This window comes from Mastacembelus armatus, chromosome 3, assembly GCF_900324485.2.
Source record: "Mastacembelus armatus chromosome 3, fMasArm1.2, whole genome shotgun sequence".
NCBI lineage: Eukaryota > Metazoa > Chordata > Actinopteri > Synbranchiformes > Mastacembelidae > Mastacembelus > Mastacembelus armatus.
The window spans coordinates 5,829,071-5,848,689 of record NC_046635.1 but is presented as its reverse complement, the minus strand read 5'-3'; the positions used below and the strand labels follow the sequence as shown (position 1 = coordinate 5,848,689).

General features: G+C 38.9%; 1 protein-coding gene across 1 annotated transcript; it reads left to right on the top strand.

Annotated features, from left to right (window-relative positions):
- The first annotated feature begins 11,259 nt into the window (after positions 1–11,259).
- marchf7 (membrane-associated ring finger (C3HC4) 7) lies at positions 11,260–19,352 on the top strand. Its single transcript, XM_026319603.2, has 11 exons — positions 11,260–11,505; positions 13,105–13,304; positions 14,691–14,837; positions 14,988–15,150; positions 15,395–15,592; positions 15,685–16,870; positions 17,177–17,346; positions 17,447–17,550; positions 18,064–18,168; positions 18,443–18,491; positions 18,689–19,352. Exons 2-11 carry the CDS (start codon positions 13,122–13,124, stop codon positions 18,778–18,780), a joined length of 2,397 nt encoding a protein of 798 aa, XP_026175388.1. The 5' UTR covers positions 11,260–11,505; positions 13,105–13,121; the 3' UTR covers positions 18,781–19,352.
- Positions 19,353–19,619: the final 267 nt, after the last annotated feature.

The window sequence follows — 19,619 nt, the reverse complement described above, 5'->3', positions numbered from 1 at the left end:
GACAGGGACAGCCATCAAAAGCGAGGAGCTGTGCTTGCATTTATTGATTTTTACCCAGACACATTCAGGGAATACAGATTCATCTGTATCTCCTCCCCATACAATCCACTATGTGGGATTCCATTAACACAAGAAGCTTCCAGCAACTCTGAGATGTTTAATTTGAACACCATAAATAGAGCTTAAATAGTGTTCACACACAAAAAGTGGCCTAAGGATGTCTTTTTATACAGTTGAATTAGGCCTCATTTATTGTTGTGTCCTACATAATCAGTATTAAATAAACACCCAATAAATTAAATTAAGACAATGTTCTGCTGTATAGAGTAAGTCAAGCACTATTGTTCTTGTCTGCCTCCAACATCTTAAACTGTGATAATAGTTGAGTTTAATTTCATCTTTTGTTTTGGATAAATGTAAGAACCCTGCAACCAGACTATAATTAGTCTTCCCTTCCATGTTGTATATTTTCTTTTGAATACATCAGTAGTCTTGAACACAATACCTTGTGAGATGTAATGATTTGCAAAGTCAATGGTTTGACCTGCCTGTGTGATTAAAGCACAAGGGACCAATTTGTGGCTGCTATATGTAGAATATTGGCGTTCCTCAAGTAACACTCATATTCTCTCGCTGACATGAAATTCAGCAGTCATGGCATATGAACGCTGTTATTGATTGGTATCCTGCTATCTCTTACTGAAGGTTTGCAATAAATGTAATGGTTTTGAGTGTGTAGACCCAATCACTGATATGCTGAAAGTTGAACTATGCCTATAGTCAAGGGAGAATCCATGTAGCAGTAAAATATTAATTAATCCTTGACATTTAACCCCAGTGATATCTACAGTGAGCATGTTAAGGAAGGTTATAAGTATTTTTGTGACAGAAATGTTCTTAGCCCTCCCTATATTATGTTATGATTCACTGTCAGCATGTGAGAGATAGTCATTTCAATGAATGCATACAAATTTAACCAGATAAAAAGTCATTTAGAAGACTGACCAAATAATGTTTTCCATGCAAGGTTGACTTATAAACTCCTGTATGGTCTAAATGAGTGCACTTGGAGAGTGTTTATTGTGGTGAATGTAACTGAGCAGAACCCTCTGTTGCATGATGTAATACACAGAAGGGAGAAATCATCATAATACCAGAGTAGTAGAGTGAATCATTCGATGATGAGGTACATTCACAGTGTCATTCAGTGAGGAGATGCAGTCTGTGTGCACATGTTGTCAGTGTGTGACCAGAGAGACAGGGAGAGAGAGAATAAAAGAAAGAGAGAGAGAGAGAGAGAGACAGAGGGAATTAGAAGGTTCCTTTTCTGGGAATGAGGAGTCATTTGTGCCAGGAAAGTAGAGAAACAAGTCCTGGCCCTACAGTGATGCATCTCTCCATGAAGAATGAGATCACAAGCAAATGTCACCCCAACCAGAGAAAAGCCAAATGACCTTGAATCAAACAAAAACACATCTTTACCCACATCAGTGTGTACACACACCACACAAAATGTCAGCAGATTTTCCATTTGTTAAATCTGCACCTAAGTGCAGGGCTTTAGCTTAGGTAATCAACCTAGTATTTTCCTTATTCAAGTCCATATAAGTGTCACCCTGGCGGAACCCTGCTGTTAAACACAGCTGACTACAGTTACCTGTGCAGTTTATAATTTAATCAATTTAAGATTAAGTGGTATGAAATTTGCCCCACTCATAGGGCCAATACTAACAGAACAGAAAGAGAAACAGACGCACCCACAAAAAGTGACTGTGAGTATAATTTGTCATTTTCTATATTTTGTGACAGATGAAGTTGAGGGGATTTTTCAAGGGAAATGACTTTCACACTTGAAGGAATTTCAAGCTTCAATGCATTACTTTATCATAGTTTACATGCAACTGGCTTTGATTTCTGTTCATTGCAGGTAGTATAAATCCTTGACACTAGAGGACACTATGATGAAGTGACCATTTTACCAGTAAAACTGAATATTCAGTTCATAATCTCTCTTCTCTGAGCATGATCTTAGTTATCACTACTGTGCAGTTGTAACACCAGTCATGTGGATTTAAAAAAATGTCATAAAACAAGGTTTACAGTCTATTACACATAAAAATACAGACACTGCAGTGTGTACTTATTTTCTTTTTTTTTTTTTTGCTAATATGTATATGTTGTGGGAAATCACTGAGCATCATATACCTTGTATGCAAAAACATGCTTGAATAAAATGTCTGTTTCTGAATAATGCACATCATTACCTGGAAAATAAGAAACATCATTGTTTTATTAATTCCATGGAGGCCCACATTTCTAGTTATCCACTGGTGATTTGTAATCTAAAGGTAAACTACCTTATATGAAATTCCACTCAAACGCTACTCCAGTAGGCTCTGGGTTCTTTGATAGTCATCAGAGATTTAACAGTGTTCAGTTTCTGCAGACAGAATGCTATCTTTTTTTTTTAAGCAGTAACATTGACATGTTTAATTTGGCAGCAAGTTCCATGACAATTTGAATGAAGGAAAGAAATGCTATCATTTACACTGAAAGTGAATCTAAAATTAGCTATGTTTTGTGCTGTGTGATCAGTATTTAATGTGAGCCCCAACTGGAATTTTCATTCATTCACTGAAAACATTTTGTCCCCACTCATGCAACAACAGGAAACTATAAAAAAGACCCAGTATACCATTGGTGTAAATGACACAGTGTTGTGTGTCTTGAACTCAACGGGAATTTTGTAACCCTGTAAAGATTGCAAGAGTCATGTTGAGACAGACAGGACAACAAAATTTTTTTTTTCTTCTTCAGATTATGAAATCAGTTCCTTGCCCGTTGAAGAAATCAACGTTCAGGAAAAGAGAAACTTCTCAAATTTTGGAGGAAATCTTATATTGAAACTTAGTATAGCTAAATAGAAAAGAGGCCCAAGATTTACATGTACATTAGTTTTTTGTTTTTAGGAATAGTAGTTTTTATGCCTTAAAAAGGAAAACTAAATTAAATTGTGCATCTGAACTTGAGTCTGGTATCACTAAAGTAAGAAAACAACTATATGAATGCATTTTATTCCCTGAAATGTATTTGACCTATAGTCATTACCAATATACTGCTCTTATATAAAAATTGCTATTCTTGCCACATACATACATCTATACTGTGATTATACTACAAGGTGATATTCAGCTAAACCAAAATCATTACTCATCAAATTTGACATGTGTTTCATGCACACGTCGTCGCTGTAAGAGCTGCCTGGTTTCAAAACCCACACATAAGCACAAGTGAAACATAGCTTACTTAACACAAAATACCTGTGTTGGATACCATAAGAAATAAACCTTTGAGTACATACATTTGTGTGCAAGGTAAGGTTTTGCCCTCCATGTTGATTTCCATATTTGTTGCCATTCCTATAAAGAAAGCACATCCAATGGAAAATTGATGCTAATACCTTGTATCAAAATGCTACCTAATTATAGCCTTAAAGTCTCATTTAAGTGCGGAAAAAATGTCCACGCATACCGTATGAGCTATTTTCAGACAGAGTATGTCAAGGCCATCAAAAATCCATCTATTGAACAAGCTTTCATATGCATTCTAGCGGTGTGTTTGAACTGCGAACAAGCCCTATGAGCTATTACAAAATGCATGAAAATAGACCCCCTGCCCCCCGCCCCCCACCCTGCAGATATAATATCCAGATACAGAATGTTGGCCAATGACTCTGCTCTTTTTAATCAGCAAATGTATAAAATGAGGCAAACGTTTGGGACAACAGCACTGTGCCGAGGCATCTAATCGTACAGTTCAGTATGGAGAAAAGAGGGATGATTTTTCCCAAAAAATTAACTGTTTGATGCAAAACATTTGAGATGAATGAATGCTTTTTGAACATACTGAAAACTTTATAAAGCTTAAAAATATATAGCTAAGAAATAGCTGGAAGTGAAATGAAAATTATGAATGGCCTTTTCTTTAGTTAAAGATGAGACCTAAACAGAAATGTTTCACGTTTGTATTGACTGTATTAATTAATTTGTTTCCAAAATATGGTAGGATTTTTGGTTAGGTCTCTGTAAGAAAATCTTTTCATTCTTCGGACTAGTAACATCCTTTTTTATCTGCATCATGAGCTGACATTTGCTTCCAAACCTCTTTGGAGAATTTTTTTTAGATTGCTCCATCTAAAATCCCTAAAACAATCTGTTTAATAGATATACTTTCTTACAGCGCCCAACTCCACTTGGAAATCACCAGTTTTCCTTTCAGCTCACTGCTGATATATTGAAACTCAAAACAACAGTTGAAACAACAGCTTGGAGGAATTTGGAGAACTGGTCACAATAAAATAATTAAGGAGTGTTTATTTACCTAAGTCAATTAATAGGCCTTTATTGACATTCTTAACTGGTAGCCTCTCAGATCCTTGTGGGAGTCAGTTCTTTACAGAAGGCAGTTGCACCGGGTACTTTTAAGGCTAGTGCATAACAGTCATTAGAGAAAACTATAGAATATATTATGCGTGTCTTTAGAGTGATAGAAATCTGAAACACTGAAGTGAGAAGGCACTAACAGTCAGCCTGTCACACCTGCGTGTTTGAAAGTTTCATTATTAATAATAGCTGGTAAATGAACCAATGCAGCACAGTGGTGTCAAACTGAACATCATCTCTTGGATGGGACATGCAGTAATTATATAATTCACAGTGATATGACTCTTTGTTAGTACAGTTAAAACTAAATACATGCAAACTCCCTGAAGCAAATTACTATACATTTTAAAAATGATAAATGTGTATAGTGCACTTCTATTAATGTGCATCTATATTAATTTAATAATTGAAATCTAAAATAAATTATTCAACAAGCATGTTGAGCTGGAGTGGTAATACAGCTGACTATTACTGAATAACAATAAATAAAGCATTAAGGTTTGAAGTTAGAAAAAGTAAATAAATATCTTGTTTCCACTGTGGCCTGTGCAGGAAATACATAATTGTTTGTAAGATATAAGTCCACGATTCACCAAAAAAATCATGGTGAGTTAAAACAAGCATTCACAAACCTTTAGCAGACCATTCAAGTAATATATTTACTGAAGAGCATTTAAACAGAGACTAAGGTAGGTCTGTGGGGGTGGTCTTAAGACAGTTTTAAGACTGATGAAAACAGGGTCTGTGTTAATTAATACTGGCAGGCCACTGTTCCTCCCGGCAATGCTCAGGCAGAAATCCTGGTCTGCCCTCAGTGGCGCTTGGTCAAAAATAGGGCACCACACAACACAGTAATGATCACAATGGTGACATCATCTTTGCCTTCAATGTGCTCTCCCCTCAGTGCTCTTCTGAACAAAGAGCAGCAGGCATGCAGGGAGGGAGGCAGATGTCACTTTGTGTCTGGGGAACATTAAGACCAACAAATGTTCTTTGAATCCTTCGAAAAGCCTTTTAGTGGATGTGTGGGGTAAAACACTGCTTCACTAAAAGTCACTAATTGAAAAATGTGATCCTTTTCTTAATGAATCAGGTGTATGATTTTTCATCTTCTCTGTTACAAATGCCTTTATTTACACACTTACACTTATAGAATTTATATTTCTTGATTGTAACAGAAGAAAAGCTATGGGGCGCATAGAACAACTGTAAATAGTTCACACGGTGCTCCTCAAACATGTGACCCAAAGTGTTAACACATGTGGCCTTGCTTTTTCACCAGTGCTACTGATCTATTCAGATGTACGCATCCATGCCTGATTTTTCAAGTAGGCTCATACACATTTTAAATCAACACATAGACAAAAACCTCCCCATTACAAAAGTGGGGAGGTATATACAAATACATTGTCCATCTAGTTACCATGAGATCATCACCAACAATTCACCTCCATGCAACCCATGGAGCAAGCAAAGCAAACAACATGAAAAATTCCCCTGGACAACAACTTATAATAAGTGCTTACTAAGTTCACTCAACTGTGCTGTGTCGCATGTTTGCATCCTTGAATCTTCTGTTTGATTTATGCTCACAACCTTAGTTGGATATTCCTTTCTAGAGGTTTCTCAGAAGGCATAGGCCCTTGGTCTTTGTGCTCTTGAAGACACTGAGCTTGTATTGTAGTTCTCCTATAAACCAGCCTTTGTGGTATTCATGTGTCGCCACTAACAGAGTGAGGGAGGAAGGGAGACAGAGGGAGGGAGACACAGGGAGAGGAAACAGATTCTCAAGACCTGGACAAGCCGTGGGAAAAGAGGGGTCTTGTGGAGGAAAAGCAGAAATGTCTCAGGACATTCCTTTGTGATTACACAGTGCCGGACAAATCCAGACATTCTTGCAGTTATTCAGTTTTAAAGTCCAAGTTAAAGTCAATTTTGGAGCAAGAGTGTAAACATCAACACCTCTACAGTCATATGGTATGAAAGCTTATGTGGAACTTGACAATGTATTTGTCAGCGTTATGGTTATGTGTTTTTTGCAGTTTGATTTTGGTAAACACAGTCCAGCGAGAGAGAATGGTCGACTACTAACTTATTACAATTACACTTTATCATACTCTAGGAAACTGTAATATTGCACCATGCAATTCCATACAGCTGGAACAAATGAACAACAGCTGAGAGAGACAGGTAAGTATCCATCCCATATCCAGAGCACATAAATAGGTTGATTCAAAAGAAGGGCAGGGTGTGCAATTCTCAGGTTACATCCCCATGATCCTAACTGAAAAAGTTAGCTGCCCCCAGTGCATGTTTCTCCCTTGTCACCACTAGCATGAATAAGAAACAGCTCCAAGGAATGCTCTATTATCATCCTATCAGCAGCACTGGGGGAGGAGAGCTTGTAGTCTCTCTTCATGTAGCAGTGTGCAGAATCATGTGTCTTAAGAAAGGGGGTTGGTGGGGGAGTTTGGCCTACAGACCCGCAACTGGATTGAGCAGCCTCCTCCCCAACTCACCAGACCCTGTACTTCCTCATTTGTCTAGGTCATGTGTCCTTTTTGTCAGCAATTAATCTGCAGCACCGCCCTCCTATATTTATCCCTTTCGCTCTGTTTCCCCTTCACCTTCATGTTCTGTTAGCTTGAGTAGATTTACATTTGGTTTGATCACTGTTCGCTGCTGTATACATCCATATACATATGGATGGCTGGGCCTTTTAAGTGTTACACTTTACCAAGCATGATGAGCATCTTGTTGACCTTCACATTATTATGCATCTGCTGTACAACAGTGATACCTCTTCGCTGACCTCTCTGGACCCACACATGCTTAACATGAATTCAGTGTCCTAGTTTTAAATTGTAAATACATTGAACAAACAAACCAAAAAAACAGTAACAGTTATAATGTTTGCAACATGAAAACAAAATGAATAAAAAGTATGTGGTTAAACATCTTTGTTCAATGCTTTCTGAAATATAGTAAATTAGATGTAAGTACAAGTATGCTAATAACATGAATGCTCCTAATCCTGGATTTACTGTGATGATGGGATCTAATCTAATCTAATTAAACCTGTTGAAATTGGTTGTAATTACCTTACCGTAAACAGACACCAAGTTGTGGCATGCAAATAATAGTGCAGCTAAACTGCCCTTTAGAAGAGATACTGGGGCAAAAGTGTGAACTACAGCGCCCCTTAGTGGCTATTAGCTACCTCTAGCTTTCATAATGACGTCAGCCCTGGACACTACTGTATAAAGGCCGTGTGTGTGTGTGTGTGCGTGTGTGTGTGTGTGTGTGTGTGTGTATGTGTGTGTATGTGAGTGGGCTACCTCTGTTGCAGATGATTACAATATCTGTAACTATTTTTCAAGGCTGCAATCTCAGAACAGTCTACTGTGGCTACAGTGTTATTTTCATTAAATAAATAAAGAAAGAAATACATTTATAATGTAATTATATGCACATTTCTTACAAAATCTACATCTGACTTTAAATAAGAGCTACTATATACCGCCCTTTACCTTTTTTTTTTTTTACCCATTTAGATATATCATACAACAAATATTTAAATATTATTGTGAACATTTCATTGGTTGCACATCGAACGTCGAATCCCTCTCTAAATGTATCTATCCACATCTAGCAAGCATGTATCAGTATCTGCATGTAGAGATTCTCAGTCATCCAGGTCATAGTATATCTGAAAGCGTTCAAGCAAGTTCTGGGACCACCTATAGCACTTTTGGATCTATCTCCATGTATCAACTGTCCAATAAAAGTAAAAAAAAGCAAATGTACTCATCTATTATGTATACTGCTGATCTTGTAGAAGGTTGCAGAGGGCTGGAGCCAATCCAGGCTAACACCGTGTGAGAGGCGGGATACAATCTGGACAAGTCACCAGTCTATCACAGAGACAGAGACAACCACTCACATTCCCATCTACAGGCAATTTAGAGTCAGTCAGTCAATCTAACTTGGATGTCTTTGGCCTGTGGGAAAAAGTTGAGTACACAGAGAAAACCCACACAAACATGATGTGAACATGCAAACTCCACAGAGAAACATCCCAAACACTTATCTCCATAATAACACCCAAAAATGCAGACAGTCTTGGTTTTATTTGCCCAGAATTTGAGATATTATCTCTTTCTCCAACCATTTAAATATTGAATGACATTTCATTTGTGCCACTCAAAGCATTGAAAAAGTTTTTTTTTTCTTTTTCCAGGAACAAATAACTGAATAATCCACAGACTTTATAGTGAACACTTTCCATTTAAATGCTTTTTTGGAAGAAATAGTCCCAACAAAGACAGTTCACAGTGTGTTCTGCAGATGATGTTATCACTCTGCTCTAAATCCTTTGTCTTTAGAAGGAATTAGTTGAATTTGTGAAATTATCAGATATGTTTTCTGTGCGACTCTCGCTTATGTATTTGGCATTTGCTCAACAGTGCTGAAAAGCATGTAAGTAGCTGTAAGCCAAGTTTTAACTTATTAATTTTGACTTGTATTTAAGATGTGGGAGGGTTTTTTTCTGAAAATGTAAAAGTGCCATGATGCACATTAAATTAGCAGATTACATGCGCTACTTTTATCAAACTTGAATGAGTGGTGTGTACGAGATATTGCAGATAAAATATTCTTGGAACTTGAATCTAATTAAAAATTCAGCTTTCAAGCAAATACATAAATTTTCAATCTGTTACAATTTCAGTGTTTTAATATATATATATTCAACATTGTAATATAAGTCAGTTGAGGAAAATAGAAATATGAGCAATTCAAACAAAATTTTTGCATCACATGAATTCCATAGTTTGTACATCCACTCTATTCTCACTGAATCCATCACATTTACACTCACATACCAGGCCCATCCCAGATTCCACCATTTTTCATCTTCACATATAGGAAGTTGACTAGCATGAGGTTTACTAATCTAGTCTTCTATAAACATAATAATTACATGTCAAATGACGGAATGCTAGGGGCACTAAAAAAACACTTCTACCTGCAATTTTATTCACGTTATACTGATTGTATAGTTTACCACTATTTCTTTAAAATGATTAAGTGTTGTCCAACTGCAAAAGTGTCCAAATAGAAACACAAATAGATGCCAGTGAAGTTCACTGCAATTATCACTGTCAACCAGTTAGCACACACTTTCATGTGAAGTCTAGGAGTTGTTTTGGATAGCAAAATGCACACAACTTCAGTACTGTCAAAGGCCTGCAATGAGATTGCTATACTCAATTATCCTGTTTTGTATAACTGCACACAGTACTTTCCACTATAGTTTGCAACAACTAATGTCTAAGGGTGAGAGAGACTGACAGCTGTAGACTCAGACTCCTTAACTTTAAGTAAAAACAGAAGTATTATCAAGAACATCCATTCATCCATCATCTATACCCACTTATTCCTAACCAGGGTCACAGGGATCTGCTGGAGCCTATCCCAGCTCTCTTTGGGTGGAAGGCAGGGGTAAACCCTGGACAGGTCACCAGTCCATCACAGGGCCACACAGAGACAAACAACCTCACACACTCACACTCACTCCTATGGGCAATTTAGAGTCACCAATCAACCTGACATACATGTTTTTGGACTGTGGGAGGAAACCAGAGTACCTGGAGTAAACCCACACAAGCACTGGGAGAACATGCAAACTACACACAGAAAGGGCCCTGACAGGTTGCAAACCCAGGGCCTTCTTGCTGTGAGGAAACAGTGCTAACCACTCAGCCAACGTGCTGCCCATTATCAACAACATTTGCCTTCAAATCAAGTAAGTGTTCACTATTCATAACTGCGACATGACCCATTGCTAACATTATTATATTTGTGTTTTACTACTGTTCACCATTTTAATGTTACTGATTTATTTTTTTATTTCATGTTGTCTTGGGTAGTAAGACTAGATCATATTTCAGACTAAGACTGTTACAAATTTTGGAGTGTATTTTTTTTTAAATTTAGTGCTCGGTTCACTGATTGTTTTACCAACATCCCAATTTTACTGACAAAAATAGAGGTAATGACTACAAATCCATTATACATAGAGTATGTTCCAAAGGGTTGACACCTCTTCACCTCTTTTACTGTTAATAATGCTGTCATGTTATGCTGTTTTCATTTTATGAGGCTAGATTATGTGAAAATCATGCACAGAGATCTTTATGAAACAGCTAGTCTGTGTGTGTTTGAGTAACTAAGGAAGCTACTCTGAATTCTTTAAGGGCTTTAGATGTGTACATTCTTATCCACACAATACCATCAGTGAGTCATCTGATCTGTCCCAGATTCATTCTGCAGCATGACAACAACCTAAAACATACAGCCAGTCATATTAATTAAACAATCTTCAGTTACAAGAAGAGCAGGAAGCCCTGCAACAGATGGTAGGCTATAGCCCACATGGATCCCTGATCTCAGCATCATGGAGTCAGTCTGGGATTACATGAGGAGAGAGAAAACAAGCCTGGATCCACAAACTGTGGCAAGTTCTCTAAGATGCTAGGATCGATCTAACTGCCAAGTACCTTCAAATACTGTGCCACTAGTGCACTGATAGGAATGAGTTCCATTTGTAAGGCAAACCAGATGATTTTGTTTTTTTGCATATGTTTTTATATATTAACTAAAACATAAAGACTAGGCTTGTATTGGTATAAATCATATGTCAATCAACAGTGCATCGACACTGACTTATTGTTGGAATTTATCTCCTGACATGAAAATATGACCTGATATTTCTTTTATCAAAGCCACATGGAGGAGCTGTTTGACTTCGCCTGGGTTTTTGTGGGGACATATTAAACATTGTGAATATACTTTTCATCGTGGTGCATTCATCTCTGTTGGCTTAAGTACTCAACAAACGTAGGTGAGTCATATGCACAGAGACCAGGAGACACCTGAAAGCAATCTCCTCCTAACCACTCCCCTGGGTCACTGCATGAAAGTCAGCTGGCCCTGTGTCAACAATAGTCAGAACAGCCGCCGTCGAGCCTGTTGTGCTAATCAAGGAAGATTGAAATAAAAGGTAAGCGTATTGTTTGTATATGTATTTGTGTTAAATTGATCTCCAGCTATTGAAAGAGTCTAAAGGTGAACATTAGTCAACGTTCACACAGGGGCTCAAATCAAATGTCAGGACTTAATGCTAGCTAAGCAGCTAGCCTACAGCTAACTGAGCTGTTAGCTCTGCCGAGTCGTCGCAAAACAAAAGCTGATCTCTTCCATCACCACATGTGAACATACACCAACCACTTCAATATTTAATGACGGCTACCTGACAATGGCAAACACGCACAGTAGAATCTTTTTATCATCTGTCCTTAGCAGTTAGTTAGCATTGTTGTAGCTAACCTACCGCTAACGTTACCGAGCCGTGGCTTGTTTAATGAAACGTTAGCGGTAACGTCGTTAAACGTTTCCTACAGCTCCGTGGTCACGTCAGTTAATTTACTTATCAAACTATTTAACTAACTTACAATTTGATATCAAGGGCACAGTGTGTTTAAGGTGCCACCTCTCTCCATGCTATATGCTGGGAGGTTAGCGTTAGCTCAGTTAAGGGTACGACATCGTTCGTCCACTTATTGTTGTCAGAGTGTTGGACATCACAGTCAACACTGTTTACACCTTTGTGTCGTAAGTAAATAGTCTCTGGACTGCGTTAGACTGGGTCTAGCCCCAAAACCACTGGCACTCACACCTGTCAAGCCTCTGGAGTATTAAGATTGTTTACAACACAGTTCCTCCTTTATCAAAACTTAATTAATTTTGTCTTTACTCGAGACTTCCAAAACCTTCAGGGTGTTTGTTAGTGTTTGTTTGTTCTCCTTCAGAGTGATTTGTTTTGTGTAGTGGGTAAAAACAGTAGCTTTCCTAAATATCTCGTTCTCTTTAGTGGTTGAAGGCTTTAAGAGATGTGTAGGGGGTAAAATATTGGTTACCAGTCTTATTTATTGCTGTTCCTGGCATACTGAGCTATCTTTGACCACAAGTGCCGCAGCTAATGTCACTGGATCCATATTAGTACCTGGGAGTAACTCAGGCTGGACCACCATGTGTCATAAACTCTCCAGTCTCCCTTTCAGGTCTGCTAGGACATTTGACTTTCAGTCAAAACATCTGCACTTTTCTTTAGAGAAAAACAGGAGAACCTTTACTGTTTGATTTAGCATCGCCACTTAATAATTACCTCATTAGTATCAAAGAGCATCGTGCTCACTCGGACGTTCAGCACCCAGTGCTGCTGTTTGCTTCTCAGTAGTGTCATGTTCGTGTGACAGAGATCATAGTCCCAAAGATAGCCACTGTTACTTTCATACCAACTCTAGGAAGCGGTGCGGTGGTAAGTGTTTACAGACCTACCACCACGTGTGCTTAGTCAACAAATCAGACTTGTTAGCACACCACCCTACCAAGCCTTACCACATAACAGACTGAGATTGCAGGACCTTGTTTAAATGTCTGTGCTGTAAGGTGTGGACTTCATGTCCTGTCTTGCCATCGGGTGGGGAATAACTGATGCAGCCATTAACTAATTATGGTCATGGTAGCTCAGCTCGACTATGCAGTTGTATTAGGTTTTAGTCTTTGGTTATGTTATTGTTGAGTTTTATCATCTGGCTAGTTTCAGGGTAATCCGTGATGGACTCCAGGTCTCGCAGACTTCCTTTCTGTCTGTCCAGTTCAAGGTCATCCTACACACCCAGTCAAGCAGTCTCGTCCTCATCACTGGGCTCCAGTATGATGTACAATAGAGAGACAGTGCTGAATAATGACCGCTTCCCAAGAGCATCATCAACTTACAAGGTGGACCAGGACCAACAGGTAGGCTGACAGCAGAGCTTGCAGGCTAATTGCACAGAAATATCTAAAGGCTAGAAAGCACACTTTATTTCACACTGCCCACATTACATGCCTACATGGCAGTTGTTAGTTTATTAGGTATATATAGTTAAAACAAATGCAGTCTAATAATAATTTTGCAATAAATAATCCTGTTCAGTTTTTTGAAAGGGTTTTAATGATGCATTGATTCCACCCTATGGTCCTTTTGGAAGCTGTATTTTGCAGTGTTGTGTGTATTGTTATACACAGACTTTATTTAGCTTCATGGATGTAAATGAGGCAAAAAAAAAAAAGAAATGCCTCTTTGTATAAGTCAGCACAGTTCGGCTGATCTATCTGATTCTGTTCCACTTGGGGCTTTAACCATCTAAATTTCTAGTGTGTTCTAGAGAGGGAATTCAAGTGAGGAGCATGGTACAGTAGCTAACTATCAGTGGTGCAACAGCAGACACTTTGGAGGTCTTTTTATAGGGCAACCTAGATTCTTTGGCACATGTGTATTTCAGTCCTCCTGCTCATCTCAAAAGATAGGGTTACTGTTGGTCTGGGCCCTGTCTCATTTCTGTTTTTTCCAGAAGAGTCTAAACTAAGTATTTAAAAAAAAAAAAACACTCACTAAACATCAGTCCATTTATTATGAAAATGCTGAGATGACCACAAATTTAAGATATCTTCCTAAACTAATGTGTTTATAGGCAACACTGTATTAGTTTTTCTTTTTTTTGTTCATTTTGTATAAACGCAAAAGGGATTGTTGACCAGTTGTGTGTAGAAATGTATTGGTTAGAGGTCTACACTTACTGATCAATAAAGCTGTCCTGTGGCTTGTTCAAAACACACCAACCTGTTGACAGCATGTCTTTACTCCTAAAATATCCACAAAACTGGTCTTTGGAATATTATACATCCATGCTGATGTCAGGTTTTTGCCCACAAAGAACAATTTTCATTATCAGTTTAATCTGCTGAACGTTTAATGCCACTTTGGAGACAAAAAAAAGATAATTCCCATGGATCACATCTTCAAATGTCATGTTTTGTTTACCAGCAGCTGAAAATCCAAGAGATTCATGTTATCATGTGTGACAAAGCAAAACATTAAGTTCTCATGTTCGAGTAGTTATGATGAAAAATATCTAGTTCCAGTAGCTTTAAAAATATGATTACAAAAGTAGTTTGAGAGGCACTTTCTATCAGTTGAGTATTCAACAGTGCAGCTTTAATCAGCTTGTAGCTTCAATAGGTTTTGGCGTATTACTTTTTTTTTTTTTTTTTTTTTTTTTACTGCTTAAAGTGTTCATTACGTATTTGCCCAGATATGAATACTGACTCATGTTAGATGTTTTTCCTTCTCTCCTTTTGAAGAGTTCTCGTTTCCTGACCTCCTCCAGAGACTACAGCAGTTCATCCAGTCGTTCTACCAGCTGGAAGTTGCCCTCTTCTCAGACTTCCTCCAGCAGGTCTTATGATCGCCCATGGGCCGAATCCTCTCTCAGCACCAGGAGCAAACTGGTAGTGAAGATAATCTGTCATTTGTTCATAGCAGCAAAATACAACTTGGTCAAATCAATCTTCTAAAACTTCAAACATTTCAGGGTCAAGGAATGTTGCTCAATGTCATTGCACTATAAGTACAAACTACATCTTCCTTTATTTTCACAGACTGAATCTCAGGGGAGGTTGGGGATGCACTCAGGTCTGTTGAATGCCAGTGATGATGGCGATTCTAAAAGGGCCAAACTGTCGTACAGCAACAGAGGACTGTATTCCAGAACGGCCAGCACTTCAGTTACAAGATCCAGTAATGTGCTAAGCAGTGGCAGAGGTATGTAGTACTAGACTTGTATGTTCTGATGTAGGGAGGTGATTATGCTAACTTTAGATATTTAATAATCAAATGATGATGTAAAGATTTTGGCTAAATGTATGTTTTCACAGTAACAAATAGCTTTTATTGTACCACAGAAATTAATTGGACTTCCTCACCAAATTGGAATAATTCCATTAATCTCTTTTAATTTAGGAAAGGAGACAAATCTCACAACATCTTGTCCACTCTTTCTTAACAGGTACAACTGAAAAGCAAAATGACACATTTGATTCACCGTGGAGCTCATGCCGTTTGCTGTCACGGTCATCGTCATCTTCATCATCTTCCAATTCAAAACCACTGTTGTCCAGGAGAGAGCAGGAGACAAAGAATGAGCCCAGTCACTCAAGTTTAGTTGATAGAAGAATAAGGACCCCTGGTTTGACCCCCTCCTTGTGTAGGCATTTTGCAATATAAACACACATAACCTAAATGTATTGTAACACAGGTCATTCTTAAACAAACTGCTCTCATCTCTCCTCATTTCAGATCAGACAGACAGGGTGGCCTCCACATATGCACAGGGAGCTCGGCCTAAAGAAACTGCCTATGCTCCCTCTTCCATTTCCTCCTCCACTGCTAGAGAAAGCTGCCTAAATCACCACCTTTCATCTTCCACCTCCCACAGGTCTCTGGTGCATGACTTTGGCAACAGAACCACAACCCGTTTCTTGAATGGCTCATCCACTCGCCACTCATCTCAGGAACAAATGGGAAACCCCGAATCCTCAGTAGATATACCCTCCTCTTATTCCTCCCATGCCCCCTGGTATGCCACTCCCCCGACCAGACCAGAGCCCACATTCCTGCCAAGGCTAGTGCCTGAAGGTGGAGAGCCGGAGGGCCGTCGCTCCACGCGACGCCTTTTGTCACGTCTCTTTTCTCGGTGCTCCAGCCAAGACTCTTCTACTGGATCTTCCAGCGTTCGCTCCCTTGACGATGACACTCCATCTACTGGTGGTGAGTCTGTGGACAGCGATGAGGGAGCCAGGATGTCTTGTGTGAGCCCTGACGCTGGAGGGTCAGAGACAACCTTGGGTAGCCTCAGAAATCGTAGAGCAGACCTTGCCACCATCGTGGAAAATGGCAGCAATGGTTATCGTAGTGGCATGGCGCAGTCCAGAACGGCATTGCAGAGAGAGCCTGGCATCCATAGTGGTAATAACACCAGCAGTGGTGGAGGCAGCAGCTCCACCTGGCTTTCTTCCTCCCTCCGCAGCCGCTGCCCTCCCCTCCTCTCTCGCCTCAGAAGACACACTAGGAATGCGAGCACACACTCAGCTGCAGGCTTACAACAAGGCTACAGCCGTCCTCAGCACCACCTGAGAAGGTGGGATGACCCTGAGTACAAAACATCACATGAAGAGGAGGAGGAGGATGATGATGATGATGATGATGATGATGATGATGATCATGGTGATGAGGAGGAGGAGGATGAGGAAGAAGAAGGAGCAGTTGGTCTAGAGGCCTTTGGAGCAGTTCGTCCACGTCAACTTGAGAACGAGACATTACCTGAGCTCGAAGATGTGGCCGAATTTTCGCCACGCCGCAGAGTTGCAGTATATGCAAACATTTCAGTTTCTAGGAGTCCATTGAGTGGAGTTGAAGGTCAGCTGGACAATCGGAAAGATAAGTCCTGTAGGGATGAAGAGAAGCTGCGCAAGATCAAGGAGAGGTAATACGAGTTGATCTCCAACACAATATGCTTTTTTTTTTTTTAAACTTCTTGTCCTTTTAAAAACAATAATTTGTTTAATTTTCAGGTTGCATCTTTTCTGTTAAGAGGGGAAAGGAAACACAGTTTTCCAGTTTCATCAGTGTGTACTTGAAATTGAATCTTTTCTGTCCTTAAGAAAGCTTGGCATTTTCTGAAGTGCCCTCAGTTCTTTTGTCATGAGCTTTGGATATACAGTTATTAAAACTTTTTTTTTTTTTTTTAATGTAGCAACAATAGAACTAATATCCTCTCTTCCTGCTCTAGACTACTTCTAGAGGATTCTGATGAGGAAGAGGGTGACCTGTGTCGAATCTGTCAGATGAGGGAGGAAGTGAAATCCAACCCATTGATTCAGCCTTGCCGTTGTACGGGAAGTCTGCAATATGTCCACCAGGAATGCATCAAGAGATGGCTTCGCTCCAAAATTGGCTCAGGTAAATACAGACATCTGATGTGGCTGTGGCTGCCATCAATTTTACAGGCTATCAAAGTTGATGAATTTTTATCCCCCCCTCCTTACATTTGTTCTCTCAGGAACAAACCTTGAGGCGATCACAACATGTGAACTCTGCAAAGAGAAGCTGCGCTTGAACATAGACAATTTTGACATTCAGGAGTTGTACAGGACACATGTGCAAGTGAGTTATGTCACTGACTGTACTAAGAATATTAATGTGCATCCCTCAAACGCCCTTAATTTAAAACCAAAAATCGATGAACTTGTTTCCTGAAATTGAACAACTTATGCTGATTTTATACATTACATAATTACTTGAACTGTAAACTGATATATCGGTTTGACGTTGACAAAAATGTCATGGCACCAGCATTACCTCATTTTATTGATATCTGGTAATTAACATTTACCAGTTCTGTTTAATTACTGTCCAACAAAAATGGTATATTCAGAACAGGTTTAGAATGTAGTCAAATTTTTTTTTAATTTATTTTTTTAAATTAAAAAATTGACATATTAAAATATATACTTGGGAGCTTTACCTGTGATGTTTAGAAGTATCTCTAGCTGTAAGACAACTTTAATCCTTAAGAAAATTAGTCTAGTTAAGAAACAGTCAAGTTAAAAAGAATTTAAAACAAACATTATTATTGAACATATCATAGCAGCAGTTTGCTTTTGTTTGGTTCTACAGTCGGAGTACGATGAGTTCATCAGCAGCGGTCTATATCTGGTAGTGCTGCTGCATTTCTGTGAACAGAGATTCTCTGATGTTCTGGGAGCTGTTGATGGAGCTGGGGTGAGAAAACTTTCAGACATACACATTCAGACACTTGCTAGATTCACCCATGGAGTTAGTTCAGCACGACAGATCATCTGATTTAACGTGATTGTATTTAGAGATATTACAATGTACAAGGGTTTTTCTGGTATTACATCAGTTATATCCATCTTAGACATTAAACCATAGATCTTCAAGCCAGTGCTGATTTACACTATTTTAAAAATGTTTCAATGTTGACCTGTGGAGGGCATGAAAATTTGAAGAGACAATTCTTCCCTTTCTCACCCAGTTATTCAACCTGGTGAGAATTCTTCATGAACACATGGATAATCTTGAAAGTATGTGGCTCTCCTATGTTTCTGTATTTGTTAAAGGGCAATGCTGATATGTGCAAGTGTGCTTTCATTTTAATTGCCATGTTTAAAGATGCCGTCTTCTCTGTGCATTGAAGTGCACTGTAGATTACTCGCCTGTTTGATTTTATTACTATATTTATTATGTGGCTACAGACTGACTTAATATGTCTGGGTTGCAGTTCCCCATGGGGAAAGTGATGAAGAGGCACAAGACAACAGACCATCTATTGAGTTCTCTGACCTGGATGACGACTTTGAAGAGGAGTACTGATTGTGTGAAAGTAGTGAAATGAGGTGGTGAAACTCCAGGGCTGCTAAATGCCATATGGTAGTTCACCTAGTTTTCACACATGATTTGACTTCATGTTCATCTGAAGTGCAGCAGCAGTGAGTAAGGCAAAGAGTGTACAGACCATGTACAACAGTTGTCCTTTGCTCCGGGTGACTTTTGCATATATGCAAAATTAAAATGAGCGAGAGGTATAAAATGTCTGACACCATTGTATTTGTTTCTGGGAGATTGCACTTTATTCAATTAAAATAAAAATGCAAGTCTTTTTAACTGTTATACCACAAGTGCTTTATTGTCAAAATAAGGCACAATAAGGAATGGTGAAAAGTGTCCAGTTGTACTTATGTTTTTTGAAGATGAATGATTATTGAAGAGAAAATAAGAAGTTGGCTATTTCTTCAGTTATGTTTTCCTCTTTTCCCATTGAGAATGCTTAAAAAAAAAAACAACTTACACCACTGGTAAATTTTCAGTGTTTGAAATCATCTATGTATGTACAAACCTAATTTTGTGCTTTTAATTTTGGGAATAAAGGTTGAATGCAAACTACATTTAGTTTCTATCTATTCTACATTGATTTGCTATTGTCTCATGTTGCTGGGATTAGCTGGAGCTGGAGCCAATACAAGCCAACGATGTGTGAGAGGTGGGGTACACCCTGGACAGATCACCAGTCTATCACAGAGCTGATACAGACAACACTCAGACCTACAGGTAATTTTGTCACCAAGTAGTCTAACATCAATCTGCATGTGTTGGAGTTTTGTGGACTGGGAGAAAGCTGAAGTAACTGGGGGGGGGGGGGGGGGGACACATCC